Source organism: Cucumis sativus, chromosome 6 (genome assembly GCF_000004075.3).
Source record: "Cucumis sativus cultivar 9930 chromosome 6, Cucumber_9930_V3, whole genome shotgun sequence".
NCBI classification, from domain to species: domain Eukaryota; kingdom Viridiplantae; phylum Streptophyta; class Magnoliopsida; order Cucurbitales; family Cucurbitaceae; genus Cucumis; species Cucumis sativus.
This window is the reverse complement of record NC_026660.2, coordinates 29199384-29220450: the sequence shown is the minus strand read 5'-3', so window position 1 is coordinate 29220450 and position 21067 is coordinate 29199384. Positions and strand designations below refer to the sequence as shown.

Sequence of the window (21067 nt, the reverse complement as noted above, 5' to 3'; positions counted from 1 at the left end):
AATGTGCTATGGTGGACCTTTTGTTGTTTAAGCCAGCCGAAATTGTGGAGCCGAAGATAGCCGAGCCCACTTCATTAAGCCCAATGAGAAGAATAAAAAATTTGGGGGAAAAAGACCAATTTTCTGCTCAAATATGGTGGACCTTTTGTTGTTTAAGCCGACCCAAATTGTAGAGCCGTAGATAGCCAAGCCCACTTCATGTTAGGCCCAAAGAGAAGGAAAAGGACCAATTTTCTGCTCAAGTATACGATCCAAATGATGAGCACAACTTAGCTATGGTGGACCTTTTGTTGTTTAAGCCGGCTCAAATTGTTAAGCCGAAGATAGACGAGCCCAGTTCATTTTAGGCCCAATGAGAATAAGAAATTTCGGGAAAAAGGAAAAGAAAGTGTTGCTGCCCAGGATCGAACTGGGGACCTTTAGTGTGTAAGACTAACGTGATAACCACTACACCACAGCAACTTGATGTGTATAAAAAGCAATTATTTTTTGAACATTTGTGAGTAATTTTTATTATATATTTGGTGACCATTTTGGTCCATATGAATAATTTCAGTCACTATATTTTCTATAAATCTGACTTTTGAATCTTGTGGTTGTTTATTGGTGAGGCTGCAATCATGAACTCCTAGGACGGAAAAGAAAAAAAAGGTTAAATTATTAAAATAGATTCGAAATATACTGGACCATAAGATATTTGAAAAGAAAAATAAAGGGAAATGTAATGTTGCTGCCCAGGATCGAACTGGGGACCTTTAGTGTGTAAGACTAACGTGATAACCACTACACCACAGCAACTTGATATTTATAAAATAATTAATTTGTAAAATGGATGTGTCCAAATATGTTGATAAACACAAAAAACGAAGAAGTTTCAATTGAATTTCTCTAAAAAAATTGCCCTCAATTCCTTTAGACAATAACTACGCAGACCAATTAGGTCTTGAATTATCTGGATTTGGTATCTTTGTGAACAATGAAGATTTTGGTCGTTGTTAATTCACGTTTTTTGAAGTTTTTTTTTTCTTTAAAAAAAATAGAAGTTGATATGACTAGAGAATTACTAAATATATTTATCTTAAGTAAAAAATTGGAAGTATGTATACTTTGTGCGACAGATAATGTAGTATATGATAAGTTATTATCTTTTTTTATATTCAAATTCTTAATCTACATTTTTTTATGTTTTATAAAATGTTGTTCTAGTTTATAAAGAAAATGCACCATTAAATTGTTCTTCCAAAAGCATTTAACAAATTTAATTGCAATTTTATATATTTTTCCTTCACGGAATGAGTCTTGGACTTCCAAATTACTACAAATAAATAGAACAAGAGAGAAAAATAAAGAAAAAGAAGATGAAAAATTTTAATTGTGAGAACAATTTTATAACTTTGTATCATTTGGAGGTTTATATTTTATAAGGTGAGTTTTGAATATTTTTCCATTAATATGAAAAAGTTGAAAATAACCGTATGAGTTACAAGCAAATCATAGGTTGTACTATTCCATTGGAGTGATTTTCGATGAAATTCAAGCATGAATTCAACAAATTAATGTTCATGAAGTGTCTTTTATTTCTCGTCATTGTAATAGAGTAGCTTGTGGAAAATAGTTTTATCTCATAATTATTTATTTACAAACAGTACATCTAATACACGCAGTCATATAATTAGATTAAAGATATGAATAGTGAATAAAAGAAATTTAGAGTTTATATAATAATTTTCTCAATTTTTCTTTTAAGGAAAACTTTGTACCATCATTGTTTAAGAAAAGATCCAACATTTTAATTTCACAGATCTGATGGATCATCCTTGTAGCCAACTTTATTGAACATTTTTACTACATTATCCACGATGCATCATCCCCACCCTTCCTTTTGATCCAATAAAGTTGTTGAGGAGAATCATGGCCGTCCATTACATCCCAAAAATCCACTTCCCCTTTTCCCACCATGGAGTGGGTAGTTGGTGACTTGGTGTTGCATGTCATTGCTACTCATTCTCTTCCCCCACCGCCCCCACTCCACTCCACTCCACTCCCCCGCCCCATTTCAAAATAAATTTACCCTAAAGTAGAGATGTGGAGTTGCAATTCTATCATTAATTTTTTTATTTTAAAATTTTAGTTCTCAAACTTTTGTAAATATTAAATTTTGGTCAAATTAATTCTTAAATGTATAAATTGTAATATTTATTCAAGTGTGAGGGTTCAATTTTCTATTTATAGATCTAATTTATATAGTTATTAAAAGTTTGAAATTCTAATTTTAGTACATTTGCAATTGTGTTAGTCCATGATGAAAGATTTTTGTAATTTATCCTTAATTTAATTAATTTTGTTATATCTCTCTATTCTTTTATTGCAATCTAACTTTGGGTTTGTATAACATTATTAATTCAAATCATTAAGTTAATTTGAATGTAGTTTTAATCTTGACGGAACTTCTAGATTGAAACTAAAATACCCTAATTTTTGAATCACATGTGATTGTTGAAGCAACTAGTTTTAAATTACATAGTTTTCTAGGATTAATAAAGGTATACATATAGTTATATATATATATATATATTGAATTTTACACAAAATTTAAAGTGCACTTTAAAGTTAAATGATTATTAATGAAATGACACACATGGGATGCAGAGCTAAGCAGGAAGGAGAAAGAAAAGGTCAGAATTCGCGGCCATTCTTTTGAAATTTTTATGTCACTTTTCAACTTTGTATTATGCTAAATAATATCCCTCAACAACTGACTTATTTTCTTTTTTCTTCCTTTTTTCTTTAGAAAAAAAAAAACTAAAATTTTCTTTTCATTTTATTTAATTATTTATTCCAAAAACCATATCATAATTTCATTTTCCTCTCTAAACAATGTAACACACATCATCTAAAACAGGGACAATATTTTCTATGATGTAAAAACAAATCCTAGAAAAAGTTGTTGGTGAATGAATTTAGTCGAGCAAATCAAATTGGATTGATGTAATTTGCAAGATATTACATCGATGTGATACTAAATCCTAAACACAATGATGTTATTATTATGAGCAAATCAAGATATAACGTATGACCAATTTTATTTTTTGCTTAACCATCTTGACATAGATGTCAAGGTCGTATATCTTATTAGTCAAAATTGTCGATGAAATCTCCCTCCTTAGCTGATGGATCCTCAACCACGCCATATCAAATATGATTTTTGAGTAGGAGCATATTCATGAGGTACCACACTTATCAATACCATTGATCAATGTGAAGAGTCCAACATAGATTTTGAGTGTTTTCAACCCTACAATCTAGCTAGATATACTATGTATTCTGATATTACTAGAAGAAGCAAAAAGGTTCGATTTTTATAACTATTTTGTGAACAAGTTTTTTCTTTAATTACATATATTTACTTCAATGGGTCCAGCTTATATCACCAAACAAACTTGAAGAAAAAGGCAGAATTGGAAAAAGGACAAAAGAAATCTGGCCAGCCTTTATAGAACCTGGTAGCTTCCTAGCAAATGGCTGCAGGTGGGGGGAAAAGGTTATAAGTAGAGAAGCTGTTTAACTTTGAACAAATTTTTGGGTCTGAAAATTAGCATTAAATTAATTTAATAATGCAGTCTTCAAGAACCAGAAACCCTGCTCCTTTTCTATCAAAGACTTATGATCTGTTAGAAGAAGCTGGAAGCTTCCATTTCGAGGAAGCTGATCAAGATCAAGAAGAAGATGAAGAAGAAGAAGAAGAAGAAGAAAAGAATGGTGGAAATAGGACTGTGTCATGGAATGCAGAAGGAAGTGGTTTCATTGTTTGGTCTCCTGCTGATTTTTCTGAGCATCTATTGCCCAAGTACTTCAAGCATAATAACTTCTCTAGCTTCATTCGCCAGCTTAATACTTACGTATGTAATCCTCTCTCTCTCTCTCTTTTTCTATTCTCAAAATCATCTTAAAAAAGAGTTTTTCATTATAGATTAGATCCAACCGACCATTTTCTTGATGTAATTTGGAATGCTTATATGCCTATAGACTTCGGAAAGGGACGGTTGAGTTGATAGATTATGATATATTTGATCTATTTAACATTATTTTTTGGGTCGGGTTTCGTTCTAATTCTTGATATTTTGGAGGCAGGGGTTCAAGAAAACGTCGTCGAAAAGGTGGGAATTCAAGCATGAGAAGTTTCAGAGAGGAAAGAGGCATATGTTGGTGGAAATTGTACGTAAGAAATGTGAGCCAAGTGTGTTTCCAGCCTTCCTAAGATCTTCTCATGAAGGAGGTGCAACAATGGCGGTTAATCAGGAGAATGGAGATCATCTGTTACTAATGGAAGAAAACAATAACTTAAGAAGACAGAAGCTGGAATTGCAGGCTCAAATAGCCCAATTCAAAGCACTACATATTAGATTGCTTGACTGTCTAGGTCGGTGCATTGAAAAATAGCCTACGAAGAGTTTTTTTATTGTACAAAAAAAAAATGGATCGGCTCTGAGAGTTTAGTTTTGGGTTATCCATCCTCTCCATGTTGAGTTAGCACTGTCCTCAGTTAGTTTTAAAGAAGTTGTGACATTACTTTGGCTCTGTAAAAGTTAGATATGAAGACGAACAATTAAACAGATCATTTTATACTTGTTTAATGATAGTCTAACTAAATATATAAAACCAACACGACTTTTGACTCTATTTTTAACTTTGTTCCTTCATAATAGTCCTTGAACTGTCGAAGAGTTAGTCATTTTCATCCTTAAAATATTAAAGTAAAAATGAAAATAAAAAGACTAAAATTGTTATTTTTGAAATGCAAGAACAAAAATAAACATTTCGGAGGTAGATAGACCAAAATAAATCAAAGTAATGAACTAAAGTTGAATATAGAAACCAAACTAAAAACACGTAACATAGTATTTCAACAATACCAAACTAATATAAAGTTAACCAAATAACCAATTTCAACAATACCAAACTAATATAAAGTTAACCAAATAACCAACAGAAAAATTTGAAATACGCAAGTTCAACTACCTAAAGTAAAGAATACTTTCAGTTCTTAGAAAACAGATGAGGGTATGAATGCAAATAGTTACACGGCGTTGGTTAACGGATTATGGAAATCTAAATAGATCGCACGTGATTTTAGTTTTGAAAATACTAGAAGCTGCCAGAGAATTTCCAAGAGAATTTGGTTTATATTGGCCTACTGATCTTAGAAGTCCGAAAATGCAATGCAAAATCAATCCAACTTTTCTATAAAGTAAGAGATTTTGACTTTGAAAATGACGAAAGAGAACTGGCGAGCGCCTTTTCTTTCTCCACAACACCTACCCCATTGATTTTTCTTTTAGAGAGAAAGTGAGAGAATCATTCTCACCATCATTCTTTTGAACAGCTTCTCTTCAAAAGGTCTAAATTTTCAAACAAACCCTTCCCCAAGCATAAGTTATGAATCTTAACCTGTACCCCAAATCCTATTATAATGACATCCATTTGCAGATACTATGAAGAAAAGTCAAAAAAGAAAGCTTCAAGCCAGTTTCTCAAGCCGAAATATAATCCCACCTTTTAGAAAGAATGCAAGTTTTCTCGTCATTGAAAATCCAACTAAAGAAACCACAAAATATGAACATAGTTGCCAGGTAACGGCCTAACGGGTAACAACACACAATATAACTTAAATTCATCAGTAACCAGGGAAAAACCCTTGCTTTTACATGTAGTAGAAAAGACCACACCACATTGACGGGTCAAAAATCAATCAAAACTATAAAAGCAAAGTTTAGAAAAAGTATAATATCAATAGATTGATGTAGGTGAGACAGGTGAATGGGTGTGGACACGCCCCAAGCAGGCTCATGTTGATACTATTCAGATAGAGTGGCTTTTAGTTCACCATTGCTTTTTAGCTCCAGCACGATATCACAGCCTCCTATAAGATCGCCTTTGTAATAAAGTTGGGGGAAGGTCGGCCAATTTGAGTAAACTTTCAATCCCTGTCTCACTTCTTCGTCAGATAAGATATCAAATGAACCAAAATCAATACCCTCTTCCTTGAGGGCATTAACAACCTTAGAGCTGAAACCACATTTTGGAGCATCTGGTATACCCTTCATAAAAAGCATAACTGGGGAAGAAGTGGTCAGTTTTTTCAGACGATCTTCAATAGTGTCTTTCTTGATGATTCCTTTATTTTCTAAAACTTTCCTAAGTTCTCCACTTCTCTGCATCTGCAAAACAATATCTGATCCACCAACCAGTTCACCCTTGATATATAGTTGGGGGAAACTGGACCAGTTTGAATAATCCTTGATCCCTTGGCGGACTTCATCATCAGAAAGGATATCAAAAGTTTCAAAGTTCACATTTTCTTCACGAAGGATTTCCACAACCTTGTGACTGAACCCACATTTGGGTTCATCAGGTTTTCCTTTCATAAACAGCATAACAGGACTTGAATTAATTAGTGTTTTAAGACGGGAGGCTAGAGCTTCACTCAAGCCTGAGTTCTCTGAAATACCACCTTTCCTATCGGGCTTGGCAGTCTTTACCTCATCAGAAACTATGTTCTCAATGCCATGATCTCTGAAAACTTCCTTTAATTCACCACTCTCGTGCATTGCAATGGCTATGTCAGACCCACCTAGTAAATCCCCTTTGCAATAGAGCTGCGGAAAGGTTGGCCAATTAGAGAACTTCTTCAATCCCTCACGAATCTCATTGTCTGATAAGATATCAAAACTCCCAAATTTCACATTTTCTTCCTTCAAAATGTCAACAACTTTTCTGCTAAACCCACATCTTGGTTCTTCGGGGCTTCCTTTCATGAATAACATAACTGAATTAGAGTCAATAAGCTGCTGAATTTTCGTCTGCAAAGCACTACTCAGTCCAGGTTGCACCTTGCTTTCAGTAACAGAACCGTTGTCCCTTGCCAACTCTCTCACTGTTTCAAGAATAGCGGGTCCTGCAGCCATCCCAAGGCTAGCTGGGGCTGCTGGTTCTCCAGTATTGATTGCACCAGAAGCTTTAGCAACTTTATTAGCCAAGCTAGATGGATCAGCCCCCTCTAAGGTATCAACAGTCTTGCCATCCTGAAATACGAAATTAACTATAATGCAATTAGCTTTGTTGTCCACGAGAGACATTAAGCCCACACATTCTAAGTGTCTCTAATTTTCTTGGTGATTAAGATGGAAATATAGAATAGTATCCTTAACCTTCACTTGCTACAATGCACCCAAAGTCGTTTCTAGTGCAGTGGAAAAGAAAAGGTATAGAGAAATGTTAAAGGAAATTCCGAAAAGCACAAGGAATCACCGCGTAAGAATTACTGATCAACTACTTGAAAGTCCATTACAACCACATATCCTCAGACCTCAGCTGTTCTAGTTCTACTTTTCTTTTCCGTTGATATTCATTTCTAGTCAAACATGATGAATTCGATTCATTCTCAAAAAAAAGATAAAAATTTTCCAGTAAAGTTCAAGTTAATTTCTTGCTTTAAAAGAAATCAATGAGGCCATGTGTTTCCTAGTAAGATTGGTGAGCCAGGAAAGCTACATAGCCAAGACCAAAGATCAATACCCAAACGTAAAACAATTACCATCCCTTGACTAAATACAATTGGGCCGACTATAGATTGGAAACTACTCGTTTACAAGCTAACCCCGAAATACAATTTCATTATCATCGAAAGGAACCCGGAAAATTACAATGTCAAGTTCAAAGATCAGACATTCAAAACGTCAAACCATTACCATCTCTCCAGAGTATCGTTGATTCGAGTATCCGTTGAAAACTATACTTGTCAAGTAAAAAATTAATATACAAAACCAACTTGGAATTAGAATTACAAAGAAAACTGAAACAGAATACTTCAACCGACCTTGATGAAAACAAAGTAAGGCACGGCAGCAACTGAGTAAGCCTCCGATATTTCGGGTTGCTCTTCAGCTTCAACCTATAATCACCATGAACAACTAAGAAGACGAACAATCGAAGTAATAGAAGCTCACGGGCAAATAAAGATCACCGGAAATAATTACTAAAAGGGGATAGATACCCACCCTTAAGAAATGAGCGTGAGGAAAATCGGTAGCAAGATGTGAAAAGACCTGGTCCATGTGGTTGGAAGCATCACACCATGAAGCCCAGAAATGGAGAATAACCAAAGCATCACTCCGGAGCAGTGCGTCAAGCTCCGCCTTAGATTTCACGTCCTTCACAGAACCGCTCATTGTTCTTCCTGACCCGCAGCACACAGAGAGAGGATTGATCGAAACTTCACTCTGAAATTCAATCGAGAAAAAAAACCTAGAAGACGATCTCAATTTTCCTTTTAAATTAATAATATTTTCTTGAAGAAGAATTTTTCTTAAATTAGGGCTCCAAAATGGTGTCCAAATTATTTGAAAAAACATTAGGACTATTTTTCCAAAATTAGAGAGAATTATAGATGACGTCATTATGCCCACTGATAAAATGCCACGTATACTTTGGTTGAACCTGTGGCCGCTTAAAGCCGTCGGCTAGTGGACTCGGCTTGGCTTTTGGTCAAATGGAAAAGGAGTTATAGATTATTCTAGAAAAATGATCGCGTAAAAAGAAAGCTAAGCCATATGAAGCGAAAAGAATGAATTCGAAGCTGAAATTAAATTCCACATGAGTGGGGAAAAAAAAAATACTCGAATATTTGTAGATAATATTACATGAAATTATTTTAAATCATCTAATTTAGTCCACGTAAAATAAGTGGGTAACTAAACCGGTTGTTGTTCAAATATAATAAATTTGTTCAAAAATTATAAATATAGTAAAATTTATTTTAATAATTAAAAAAACACAATATTTAACCCTTAGGGGAGATCCTCTATAACATAACTAAAAATAACTTTATTATTCGATAAATTATTCTATAACCCATTATATAATATTATTATATAATATAAAAAAAAATAAGAAATTTCAATATATTTTTTTATATTGATATAAAAAGAGAAAAGCAAAATTATGTAATGAAATATTGTAATATTTTGATTTCATTTAAATAGACAGACATTCAAATAGCATAGTAAAATTTATTTTAATAATTACAAAAGAAACAACGAATAGATATATTTCTAACATATTTGTAAATATTTTCAAAAGGGTTTTAATTTATCAATTAATTATCAGACTTTCTCTAAAATTCCATCCATGTCCTATTCAATTTTTAAATAATTAGTTAAAAAGAATCTAATAAACATAAGATTAAGTAGAGTGTGTGATTATATTTTAAAAATTCTCCATTCTTTTGACACATATTCAACTCTCATTTTTATGTTTCAAAAGAATAGAAAATTTAAAAAATGCAGAATGCTAATAACATACACCAGAAAATAAGTACCATAGAAAAGTTAGTTAAACGATAATTTTGTTCTATAAATTCAGGTATTCTTCTTTTCAATTTTTGAACTTTTAAATGTTTTAACTATGCCCTTATACTTGCGACGAATTTTAATTAAATCTAATAGAATTTTATTATTGACACGTTACCAAAATATTGATGTGATGAATAGAGTTCTATTTGATGATATATAACAGAATTTTACACAAAAAAAAGTGGCTTAGAGGGATGATACATAATTGAACTACAAATTGTCTTCAAGGTTTCTCCCCCCAATGATACTGCATCAAATCTCGAGCTCCATACACCAAAAAAACATATATGTATACTTCTGTGATGCATCGTAAATTATCTTCAAACAATTTCTTGTTTTGAGTTCTATTGATTTTTTTTCTATCTTTTTTCTGCCCATTCGTTCTCAATGCATTCTTTCATTTGACAAAACTTAGTCGTTTTCGGTTAAAGGTATCCAGACAGATTAGAATGTAACTACCATTTTCTTCCACAGTCCACTCGATGACTGTTTTTCGATCAATAGTATCCAGGTGGACTTTTTCTCTACTTTTTTGTTGTCCATTTGTTCTCAATGCACTCCTTTGACAAAACTTAATCGTTTTCGATCAATTGTATCCAAGTGGATTAGAATGTAACTGCCATTTTCTTCCTCGGTCCACTCGATTGACTCTTTCTCCAACAGCTTCATAACCTTTTCCATAAAAGGACAATAAAAATATTAAGTAAATTCCAACACAGGTAGAGTTCCGATAGAAGTTCATAATGTAATCAGATTCCAAAAGTTTGCATCAAATGTGAGCAGTATGATGTACAAATGCTATCATTTGACAAGTACTAAAGCTTTTCTGTAAACAGTCAAATGTTAGCAATATCATGTACCAATACTATCATTTTGATTTGACAAGTTCTCAAGCTTTTATGTAAATAGCTTATCCATGCATGCAAATGATGCATAGTATGAGCACAACTCGGTGAGCAGTGACCATAGATAACCTACCTGAAATATGGGTTAAGTTACAATTCAGTAATATGGAGTAGAAATTTGAATCTCTAACTTATAGATCAAAGGTACATGTTTTAACTAGATTTTTTTTTTTTTCTTTTTTACTTCCACCTGCAAGTTCGAACATCCCTATCATGTCTCATCACCTCCTTGACCAAACACTGAGAAGAAAGTAAAAAACAGAACAAAAAAGGAGAAACGACTGAAAAATGTTTCCAGGTTAAGATCTTACCAAACGTCTACAAGACCGCTTTGAGGTATTTTTATCATCTGCCTCCATGATTACTTTAAGATGTTTAATTGCTGATCAGTAAACGAAAGGAAAGTGTATCAATATATAATGTGGACAACGAAAAAAATACAATTATGGACTGGAAAGAAATAAATCAAGTGGAAAAAAAAAAAAGAGGAACTCACATGGGATCCCGGAGAGTGAAGAAATTTGGGACTTTAAAACTTTCACTGCCTCCTTCCCACCAAGATCATGCAAATCAAGCAACATTTCATCATCTTCAGTATCTGCATGCCTGCTCATTAACAAAACAAAAAAAGTGAGCCTGAAATTGAATTGCAATCATTTAAAAGACTGTAGTTTGAGAAAAACATATCTGTAGAGACCATAACCACTAACCTGGGTTCAAAAATTAACTGGTTTGACTGTTTGTCTGCTTCTTGAGCTTTTTTGTGAAAAAAGTGCCCCTACTCATGCACATCATAGGAACATGAGTTTGCATTCCAATCTACGAGGTTAGGGTAACATTTTGTATACAGTAATGGACTACTATTACATTTTCCAAGTTGAAAAAAATAGTGCATCTTGTTTGTCCAAGGAAACTATTGCATACTTGTAGCTTCACTTCATTTGTGGAATGAGCATGGAATGAGCATTAAGCAAACACAGGACCATAGAATTGATTAAAAACACCATCGAAACACAGAATCATATACATATTACACGGTATCTTAAAGTAATTTTAGATAATAAACATTACCCCATTACCTTCTTTTGTAATATACAGTATCTTATACAGCTATGAATGGGAAGAATCCTCTATAATCCTTTGTCCTTCAGATTTTTGGAGGTAATTTCTTTCAAAATATTTTTTTACATCTTATCGTTTTAATGAAATAGTCCTGTTCTTTTTTTTTTTATTTAAGAAAAAAATAGACACTACCCCATTACCTCATCTATGAGTTTGGCTGCTCGAACAGAATCCCCTTTAGCAAATGCATCTATGGCCTATGAACAAATTAATTTTTCCATCTTAGAAGTGATTTGAAAGACGCAGAGAAATCAGTTGATGGCAGATTACAACAAGAGTGGAAAAGTCAAAACAAGGCACGAAGTTCACCCACCGCTGCATAATATTCCTTCATTGTGCCACGATACTCCCTAACAGCTTTACGAAGGAGTTGGTAGCTATTTTCTTCATCCTCAACTTCAACTGCAATTTGTAGTGTAGTGGTGGATCAAAAATATTGTGATGGCCAAAATTACTGATTAAAACATATAGAAATGAACTCAAACTAGTATCATTACTTTCCTCAACTCTTCTAACGGATCTTACATGACAGGACTATTCAATACTTCTTGAACTGTGCAGTAGGAGCTCTTTCCCTAGAACATTTCTATGCACCACCAATCTACTTTATTTTTGTTTATCTGCTTGTTATGCAAAATGATGCAATACCAAGGAGCTCCGATTTCTTTAAAATATTATAGTCATGATATGATGTGCCAATCCCGAAAGCAATCAGCTAAAAAAACTAGAATACTCGTAAATTTTGGTGAATTACTCATACAATCAATGATACTCTTAGAAAGAAACTTCAATCATTTGAAATTTTGAATAATAAGATATCGAATATTAAGAGTTCAGAAAGTACGAGAATCGGCATTGCTAATCTATTTTCATCAGGATTCACAACTAATGCTCAAGCTTCTAAGACCCCATAAATAGATGTTAAAAAGATAATTCCGATGTTACCATCCAAATCAATTTGATCATTGTATTCCACAGGCTTCTCACGCTCTGCATCCACATCTTTGAACGGTTCACTCACTAATTGTCCATATGCTCCAAACTGCTTCCTCCTTGGTACTGTTCTTCTTGGTGACTCCTCTTCTGGTTCCTCAGAAGCATTATATAATGCGGTCAAAACCTCCTTTTGAAGATCACTTCTAGTCTTTTCCAGGTTAGTCAATTCCAAGACTTTTTTGCTTGAGGCCAAATTTCCGTTCCAAGATGACCTGAAATGAACATTTTTTTTTTTGTTGAAACGGAGATGACCAGAAATGAACATTAACTTCAGGAACAAATAACAAGTTAACTTTGTCTTTTAAGAAGTCTTGTCCAATCACTAGAATATCAAGGAAAATCTTGAAGATAATATTTGTTCTAGAAGAATATGAAAAATAACTATCCGTAGTCTTTCTACTTCTAACCATGACACACAAGCTACCAGACTGCAATAGAAAGATATTTACCCTCCAGGATAATGGTTTTCTGCCTTATTTCTCTGACATGAAATTGAATCTGATCTTGAACATGAAGCTGCAGTCTGCAAAAGAAAATAGCTCGAGTAAGAAAGAAAACACATATTCAAACGTACAACAAAACTTTATTCCCCGTGAATAAAAGTTAGTACTGCCCGTCAAAACCTGTACCTTTACAATAGGTCAAAGTGTAACTTACAGCCACTAACTCGTATTATTGAGAATAAAAACGATATACCAAATTAAAAAACCAATACTATGTGTGAAGTTGTGCAAAATGTTTCCAAAGTGATGCATTCCAAGACAACATGTTCCTCATCTCTTGGATTGGCGGCGTGGGGCACATAAAAAACATGGTCCGAGTGAGTGAGGTGTTTTCTGTGGAGACTGACCACTTGGTGTTTTCCTTAACTAGTTATGCCATTCTCAGGTTGGTAACGAAGTTTTTGTAACACATAGATATATATGTCATATGTCATGCATACACATAGATACACCCATATATATATATATATATATATATATATAGGATTAACGCATGTCATTATTTAACATTAAAACATAAAAATTAGGCATAAATATCTTTTTTTTTTCAGATGAGGCATAAATAAGAATTTATTTTCATATATTAAGTTGCTACACATTTTCAAGAGAACAATAGTTCTTAAAAGATATAATAAAATGATAATGATCATTAAAGTTATAATTAGAAACACTAAAAAATGTGAGAGGTCTGTTTTCTTCTGTAAGCAAACCAAAAGTTGAAAAAACGGTGACATGACCTAGGCAGTTTGCCTGAGTAAAGGTGCTTGCCATAGACAACCGCATCTTGCCTCACCTATCACCACAAGCAATCCACCCAAGCTCACCTTTGAAAACGCTAATTGAGGGAGGAAAAGGAGGAGACTTTAATGCTACACAAAAGTATTCAAAACTGAAGGAAAATGACAAACATAATTTATATCTCATGAAGTAAAAAGAAAATTCTATATTCACACAACAATATGACTTATAAGTTATAAAAGGAACTTTCACCATAACTCTAACCAGAGACAAATCTACAAAAGTTTCATGAGAATAACGACTATTCAAACTATTTACTACGTGAAAACAAAAACTCAAGTCATACTAACCATATCAGTTGACTTATTACCCGAACCAAGTCTTTCATCCACTGGTGTTGTTGACCGATTAAGCAAATTCTCCATGCTCTGAAAGCTCAAAAGGATATTTTTTAAAAGTCTTAAAATGGTAACGTCTTTATGGTAAAATCTCTTTTGAGAGAACAACTTTTATTGAGAAAAAATGAAAGAATACATGGGCATACAAAAAAACAAGTCCACCCCAACTAAAAGAAGGGGTTTCAACTAAGTAAAATGTTACCCATGCAATAGTTACAAAAAGATCTTCAAAATTGAAGTCCAAACGGACACATGATTCAATCATCTTGTATCATCCAGAAAATATCCACTCTCTAACATCACGAGCAGGCATGCGTATTAAGTTTTGCTTGTCTATTTCTTAGCCAGAGATTTTACCATAATAAGTAATAAAGGTGGGCAATATATTCCAAAAAGTCGTGACATAGCAAATTTGTGAGAAAGAGAGTTGTAAAAAGTATTTTTTAAAAGAAGAAAAAATAACCGTTGAAGCCCATAACAAGAGGAGCATATGCAACATGGATTGTAACTAGATAAGTAATAGAGGTGGGAAATAAATGTCCTGACATATCCAATTCAGGGAGAGCAGGAGTTATCAGAAAACTGCTGAAAGTAATAAAGAGAATATGAACTCCATTTAGGATTGCAATTCTTGAAAACCATCAGAGACTGAAAAAGCCATTAAAACTGGCATTTTGCATACCTCTTTCATATCATATCCACAAGTGCCTGCAGTAAAAATGCAAACCCTATTAATCGGTAATATCCTCAATCAATAGTATGCATTTCAATAAGAAGCCTGTATCCATATTTATACTAGTAAAGAACAAACAATACAATAAAAGTAAAATTCTATTGCAATAGATTGCAATTTTTATATTAATGTTACTTTTTCATTTTAAACTCTATATATATACTGAAACAATTTTTTTTTCCAAATCAAATTGCCTCAGGCTGCACCAACTTTCCTTTGCAAGGCTGGCTGGGGCAAATACTGAAAGCATGGTATGAAAACCTAATTTCATCTTAATCACTCGCCTAATCCTAGAATTGAGAAATACAATGAAATTTGTGTCTTAATATGATAGAAAGTTTCCGGTAGGTTGACAGTCAGTGGAGTTATTGCGTATAATATTTAACATTAATTGCAACCGATAATGTTGACTTGAAGCATATGTTCCTCAAAAGGCAGAAACTAGTTAAAGCACTAAAATGACGACTACTAGGACAGAAATTTCAAGGTTGCTGTTGGTTCATTGCTTTTAAATTTGAAGTGCTAACTAACAAAGTTCCTTTTTCTTCACAATGCTTAAAGTTGAGATAAAACAATAAAATAAAAGGGTTCTTTAAAACTACCGAAGTAAAGAGTTCTGAAATATTTGATTGAATCTCAACATGGCTTCTATTTCAAACAGCCAAATGATCATCTTACACTTGGATGAATATTTGATACAACTATGATAATCATTGTAGAGTTCTTACCCACTGACTTCTAACATGATTTTAAAGACAGCCATTGATTCTAACAGTCTTCATGCACACAAATTTTCAAGGTATTTAGTAAAGAACAAACAATACAATAAATGTAAAATTCCAATGTGTTATCAGAAGTAAGAATAAGATTGAAGATAACTGGCAGAGATAAAGATAAAAACCTACCAATAACTTCTCGGATCACTTCCCTTTTCAACCTGAAACCATCCCCAAGCATTTTGAAGAGAAAATCTTCCATCTCATGATGCAGGTCAAAGTCACTGGGTAAACTTGTACAATCTCCCTCACTTGAAGATTCATGCAAAACCTTTACCTCTACCTTTACTGGTTTATTTACCTTGGTAAACTTATTTCCTGATGGCTTGGAACAAGCATATTCTTTACCGATAATATTGGACACTGTGCCTGTTGAAAAAGACTGAACCTTTGACTTTGCAGCTTTCAGGTTCCCTTTTACCTGATATTTCTTCTCAGACACTTTACCCTTACCCAAGTTATCTCCATTTCCAACGTCATCACTCAATGCAGAGCTCGAGGTGCTCTCCTGCATTTGAAACAAGATTTCACCTGCCAAGTCTGCCTTGTAGCCTGCCTTAAAATAGGCAGAAGCTATTTCCTCAAGTGAAAACTTAGAACCAAAAGCATCGACCAAAGATTTTAGCACGATATCCTCCTGACTACATTTCGATGCATTCGTTCCATACGTTTCCTTTCCTGTCATTCTTTTCAAATCATAGAAAGTGGTCAAGCAAAAATCAAATACATTTCTACAGTGAGCAACTAACACCAAAAGTTAAAACTGAAATGTGAAAGTATTTTCGTTATGTCCGGGGTTAACCATGACGGAAACAAAGGAAATGAGTTCTAATAAAATCATAATGATAAGAGTTTTTTTTCTTTTGTTAACAAGCGTATTCCATAATCAAATAAAGTATCGAAATGGTAAAGGTTATTGGACGTCTTAGATTCATACATAAACCAGTGAGGCAGTAACATGCCATAAACAAATAAAACAAGTTCTAACCAATACAAGGAACAGAAAACATTAATAAAGAAGAAAAAAAAACTATCGGATGATTGAACGTTTTCTATGTCATTAAGTTGATCTACGATGCTCAAAAGCAAGTGGGTGAAGAATATACTATGACTCTAAGGGTGTCCATTGCATCGATCCGACGGCATCTTTTCACTAAAACAATCACCTCGTGCAATCCAATGTCCCACTGAAGCCTATATTAAGTCAAAGCATTTCATGGAAGAAATCACCCGTTCTTCTTTTTGTATATCTACAATGTATCTAAGTGACAATACTTAATTTCGCTGTTTCTTTCTCTATATACATTCACACTCATGTAATGATTGATGAAGGCCATGCAACCAAGCTGAAAACCAAATAAAGGTCTGAAAGAAAGTGAAAAAGGAAATTACTCGGAACTAAATAACACAACAGAAATAATAGTTCACTAGAATCAAAATGTCAAACGGATTCCCGATAAAGATGCAGAGTTAACAAAGCTAGAACTGAAAATCACAGACAAACGTGTACAAAATTTAATCTGAAAAAATAAAGCCAGATAAGCTCGGCAAGAGCATAAGATCATTGAAAAAGAAGTAACCTGGATGTGATTGGTAAAAGTTGGGTGAAGTAATTCACCCCAGGCGACTTAGTGAGGTTCGAGTAGGAGACGCAACCCACTTGGATAAACAAAAACAAAGGATAGTAATAGAAATGCTTTTTGGCACTTAGATGGGCTACCTTCAAGAAGTTTTAATTTGGTTTATTCCCATAAACCAACCCAGGATTATTTGGATGATGAGTGTATTTTTTCGAAGAAAATTTGTTATTTTAGAAAAAGTTGACAGCTGCATTTAATGTTTTTGAAAATTTCCTCATTCTCTCAATTGTTTTATTTTTATTTTTGGTTTTCAACCAATTTTATTTTCATTTGAAACTTTCCAAGATCGATTTAGATTTAATCTTTTTTTCAAAAACATTTACAATGGTTTATAGAGAAATAGTAAAAATTGGCAAAATATACAAACTATGGAATTAGAGTATAAATAGTTCTTTTATTATTCAAGAAAAAAAAAACCTTGTTTTTAGTGTAATTTTTCCTATTTTTCAGTTTGTATGTTTTTCCATATGTAAATTTGAATTAGAGTAATTTTTCTTTGTTAGTTAAATTTGATTATCTTTTCAATTTCTCATTTTTCATTGTGTTTTAAAATTTTAAAAATAAACTAATTAATTAACCTTGTCACATTTCAATTTCCAATTATCACATCATACTTAGAAGCTTATATACTAGTAAAATTCTTTTCTTTCAATTTCTAAAACTCTGCTGATTCCAAATGAAGGGTAAACATACTCAATACTCATATCTCAATCCAAGTATGAAAAGGCTACGAAAAGGTTACTATGGTACATGGCCTACTATGGTACATATATATAATAAGTAGAGAAGTCTTACTAGTTTTTTAAAACATTCCCCATATATGTTAATATTTTAAATTTCATAATTTAGCTATTATCAAAAATAATTTAAGTAATTAATTAGATTTATTTGGTAACAATTTCAATTTCATTTGTTATCATCGTGACTTTTTATTAAAAATAAAACTATAAGTTTGGTAAGTCGTTTTGTTTTATGCTTTTTAGAAACAAAGTGTATTTTTAAAAATTGCATTTTTTTTATTTTAAAAAATTTAAAAGTAAGTTTCTTTACAAAGAAAAAACAAAAAAACGAGTAATAAGTTATCAAACATAATTTAAAAGTTGTTTTTTTAAGATTTATGAATTATTGTCAAAATAGCAACAATAAATGATAATAGAGCTTATGTCACAATATTTGGTCTGATATCACTAATTTTATCATATTTGCAATATGCAAAAAAATTGTGTCATTAACGGTTTTTTTTTTAATATTTTGGCCATTTGATACAATTTTTCGTTTATTTATATCGAATTTACTTTTACGTCTATCAACTTTCTCCCTTTAGACGTTGCAACCTATTTGCTCCAACCTTCTCCGCAACAATTATATTTCTATGCAATAACATTTGTAAGTCTTTTTTTTTTTCTTTTGTGGTAAATTAAAAGAAAGTTAATCTTTTATTATATCTTGCAGATAAAAAAGATCATCAGTCAATAAAGTGTTACGTCTATGATCATGGGTGAATTTATTAAAGGGTTGACGTACATGTTCCTCATATTATCGGTTTTTGTATTTTAATATTAATGTTGAAGTGTTGTATTACAATATATATTAAAAGTTATTTATTTAACTTAATTATGATTATGGTGTAGTGAATGTGTCATTGTAAAACCATTAGTTTAAGAGTTCGGTTCTTGTCTTTTTTATAAATTTACATTTACATTACAAAATTGATAGTAAATGTTATTGGAGCATCATATAAATGTATTTATTATATAGTGTATGGTATCCCATCAAACAAATTAAAAACCATTATAAATTATGGAATGTTATAAGTGGAGTGAATTTTGTGTTTATCAGTTTTTAACAAAATAGATAGGTTTTTTTATTTTCTATTTTGTAAACATTTTAAATGAATGATAAAAAAATTTGTTAAAATATATTTTATCTTCCTCTTTTTAAATTTAATATTACCCTATAACTCTATCACTTTCCTTTCCTTCTATTTTGCCTCGTTCATTCCATGTGTGATTATTTTCCAACGGTCATTTTGTATATATTTTCTACATATATATTTATAAAATGACAAAATAAGTTATGATAATTAAGTCTACATCACACACATTTTATTATGGGATAGTTGCAAATTTAACAATTAAATTCAAATTAATTAAATATATAGCACAATTTTAAAAATTTTGCAAATATAGCAAAATTTATCAAAATCTATCAATGATAGATCATGTTATAAATATTGATCTATCACTGATATATCATATGAAGTCTATAAGTGATATTTTTGCTATATTTGCAATTTTAAAAAATGTTGCTATATCCTTAATTATTATTGCTAAAATAGTTATCAATTGCAATTTCCCTTTTATTATTTACGAAAATTGCAAAAACTAAGCACAGCCCACACATCAAAAGACAAAATGTTACAAATGCCCTCGTTATTAATATACGTTTGATACACCTTATACACGTCTGATACACCTAATACACTCAATACACCAATTTATACATCTGATATTCCATTATACACCCGATAAATTTGATTGATACACTTGATGAACCTGATACTCTTTGGTACACTCGATACTGAAACATTACTAATATATGTTTGATACACCTGATACATTGCATATACATTTTGTATTATTTACTTATACAATTGATTGATTAAATGCACTTGATATGCTTGAAGTTCTATTTATACGTTTGATATACTATTGACATACACTTGTAAACTCGATTCATATATTTGATAATGAGTCATTTTACTGATATTTTTTAACAATATATTATTGATGTACTTGATAATGATACAGTGAGTTACATCATTCATATACTCAATAATACTCAAATGAATTGCATAAATTTTGAAAAAACAAAAATTATGTAGTAAGTGTATTAATTAACTAATACATGTAATAAAAGCATATCACAATATTGATATACGAAACTGAGACAAAGTAGAACAAAAAAAAAAAAAACAATGTAAAAAAATAAAACAAAATCATTTGGAATTAGATTCAACTCAAAATACACATCGAATAAAGTAAAAAAAAAATCACAAATAAAGTTAAATTACTTCAATCAACAACCATTATATTATACTTTATATTGCAAATATTGTACTATTGATATTTTAAATTTAAGATTAAGACATAAAAAACAAATAATTTTTCTAGTATAAGAATAAATAAATAATTAAGGCCTTAAAAAGTGGGAGCATAAATAAATAACGAGTAGAACATTAAAAAAATGAAAAAAAAAAATTATTGAATGATAGTTTAGGAATAATATCAAATTTAAGCTGGATAAGTGAAATTTTTGTCATATTTGCAAAATTATAAAGTAATGTGCTATAATTGCTATATCATATTCTAGAAATGTTATCATATGTAAATTACCTTTTTCTCACTATACAAGTTTCATAAAATGTACGAAGATCTAACTTGGTTGAATTTTTCGAATCTCCCCCTATCTCCATAGTATATTTGTAGCAATTTGAATATAACATATATAAACCTAAATTCATAGTATTAAGATCAAACTCACAATTTAGTTTGAAGGATCAGAAAATTTCACGAAATAACTACAAAATGAACAAGCGTTTTATGGGTTCCAAAAGCTTGCACGGATCTTTTTTGTAACGGAAAGTACCACATTTATCCTCAATTTTAAAACATCTTATCAATCAAACTCCATTCGTCCATGATTCTTTTTATGTCATTAATACAATACCAACTTTATAAGCAAACATTAATTCGAGGTCACTCTCAGTTATTCACTTGATTTTTTCATCTACTCTATTGCATTTTAACTTCCGTATAGAGCAAGATAAAAAAATAAAGAGAAGGT

General features: G+C 31.8%; 3 protein-coding genes and 2 non-coding genes across 5 annotated transcripts; 1 reads left to right on the top strand and 4 right to left on the bottom strand.

Moving 5' to 3' along the window:
* Nucleotides 1-389: 389 nt before the first annotated feature.
* Nucleotides 390-462, bottom strand: TRNAV-UAC. Its single transcript has one exon. It is a non-coding gene; the product is annotated as a tRNA-Val (tRNA).
* A 263-nt stretch (nucleotides 463-725) lies between these two features.
* TRNAV-UAC lies at nucleotides 726-798 on the bottom strand. Its single transcript has one exon. It is a non-coding gene; the product is annotated as a tRNA-Val (tRNA).
* Nucleotides 799-3527: 2729 nt separating this feature from the next.
* LOC105435962 (heat stress transcription factor B-2a) lies at nucleotides 3528-4680 on the top strand. The gene is made up of 2 exons (XM_011659905.2): nucleotides 3528-3899; nucleotides 4132-4680. The coding sequence occupies exons 1-2, from the start codon at nucleotides 3615-3617 to the stop codon at nucleotides 4438-4440; spliced, it is 594 nt and encodes a 197-aa protein (XP_011658207.1). The 5' UTR covers nucleotides 3528-3614; the 3' UTR covers nucleotides 4441-4680.
* Nucleotides 4681-5544: 864 nt separating this feature from the next.
* Nucleotides 5545-8366, bottom strand: LOC101205781 (monothiol glutaredoxin-S17). Its single transcript, XM_004134660.3, has 3 exons — nucleotides 8058-8366; nucleotides 7877-7951; nucleotides 5545-7082 (listed from the first exon to the last, which is right to left on the bottom strand). The coding sequence occupies exons 1-3, from the start codon at nucleotides 8226-8228 to the stop codon at nucleotides 5856-5858; spliced, it is 1473 nt and encodes a 490-aa protein (XP_004134708.1). The 5' UTR covers nucleotides 8229-8366; the 3' UTR covers nucleotides 5545-5855.
* A 1164-nt stretch (nucleotides 8367-9530) lies between these two features.
* Nucleotides 9531-17320, bottom strand: LOC101206014 (putative nuclear RNA export factor SDE5). The gene is made up of 12 exons (XM_004134661.3): nucleotides 17162-17320; nucleotides 15711-16267; nucleotides 14755-14780; nucleotides 14025-14102; nucleotides 12883-12956; nucleotides 12383-12645; nucleotides 11751-11839; nucleotides 11578-11634; nucleotides 11026-11093; nucleotides 10812-10921; nucleotides 10627-10697; nucleotides 9531-10082 (listed from the first exon to the last, which is right to left on the bottom strand). Exons 2-12 carry the CDS (start codon nucleotides 16264-16266, stop codon nucleotides 9960-9962), a joined length of 1515 nt encoding a protein of 504 aa, XP_004134709.1. The 5' UTR covers nucleotide 16267; nucleotides 17162-17320; the 3' UTR covers nucleotides 9531-9959.
* Nucleotides 17321-21067: the final 3747 nt, after the last annotated feature.

Excerpts from the sequence above, each read along its gene's own strand:
- LOC101206014 (XM_004134661.3), bottom strand. The coding sequence starts at position 16,266 with ATGACAGGAAAGGAAACGTATGGAACGAATGCATCGAAATGTAGTCAG. Across the intron at positions 14,781-15,710 it reads AGTGATCCGAGAAGTTATTG|GCACTTGTGGATATGATATG; the intron begins GTAGGTTTTTAT and ends TTTTTACTGCAG. Across the intron at positions 11,840-12,382 it reads TGATCAAATTGATTTGGATG|TTGAAGTTGAGGATGAAGAA; the intron begins GTAACATCGGAA and ends TACAAATTGCAG.
- LOC105435962 (XM_011659905.2), top strand. The coding sequence starts at position 3,615 with ATGCAGTCTTCAAGAACCAGAAACCCTGCTCCTTTTCTATCAAAGACT. Across the intron at positions 3,900-4,131 it reads TTCGCCAGCTTAATACTTAC|GGGTTCAAGAAAACGTCGTC; the intron begins GTATGTAATCCT and ends TTTTGGAGGCAG.
- LOC101205781 (XM_004134660.3), bottom strand. The coding sequence starts at position 8,228 with ATGAGCGGTTCTGTGAAGGACGTGAAATCTAAGGCGGAGCTTGACGCA. Across the intron at positions 7,952-8,057 it reads CTCACGCTCATTTCTTAAGG|GTTGAAGCTGAAGAGCAACC; the intron begins GTGGGTATCTAT and ends TGGTGATTATAG. Across the intron at positions 7,083-7,876 it reads CTTACTTTGTTTTCATCAAG|GATGGCAAGACTGTTGATAC; the intron begins GTCGGTTGAAGT and ends TTCGTATTTCAG.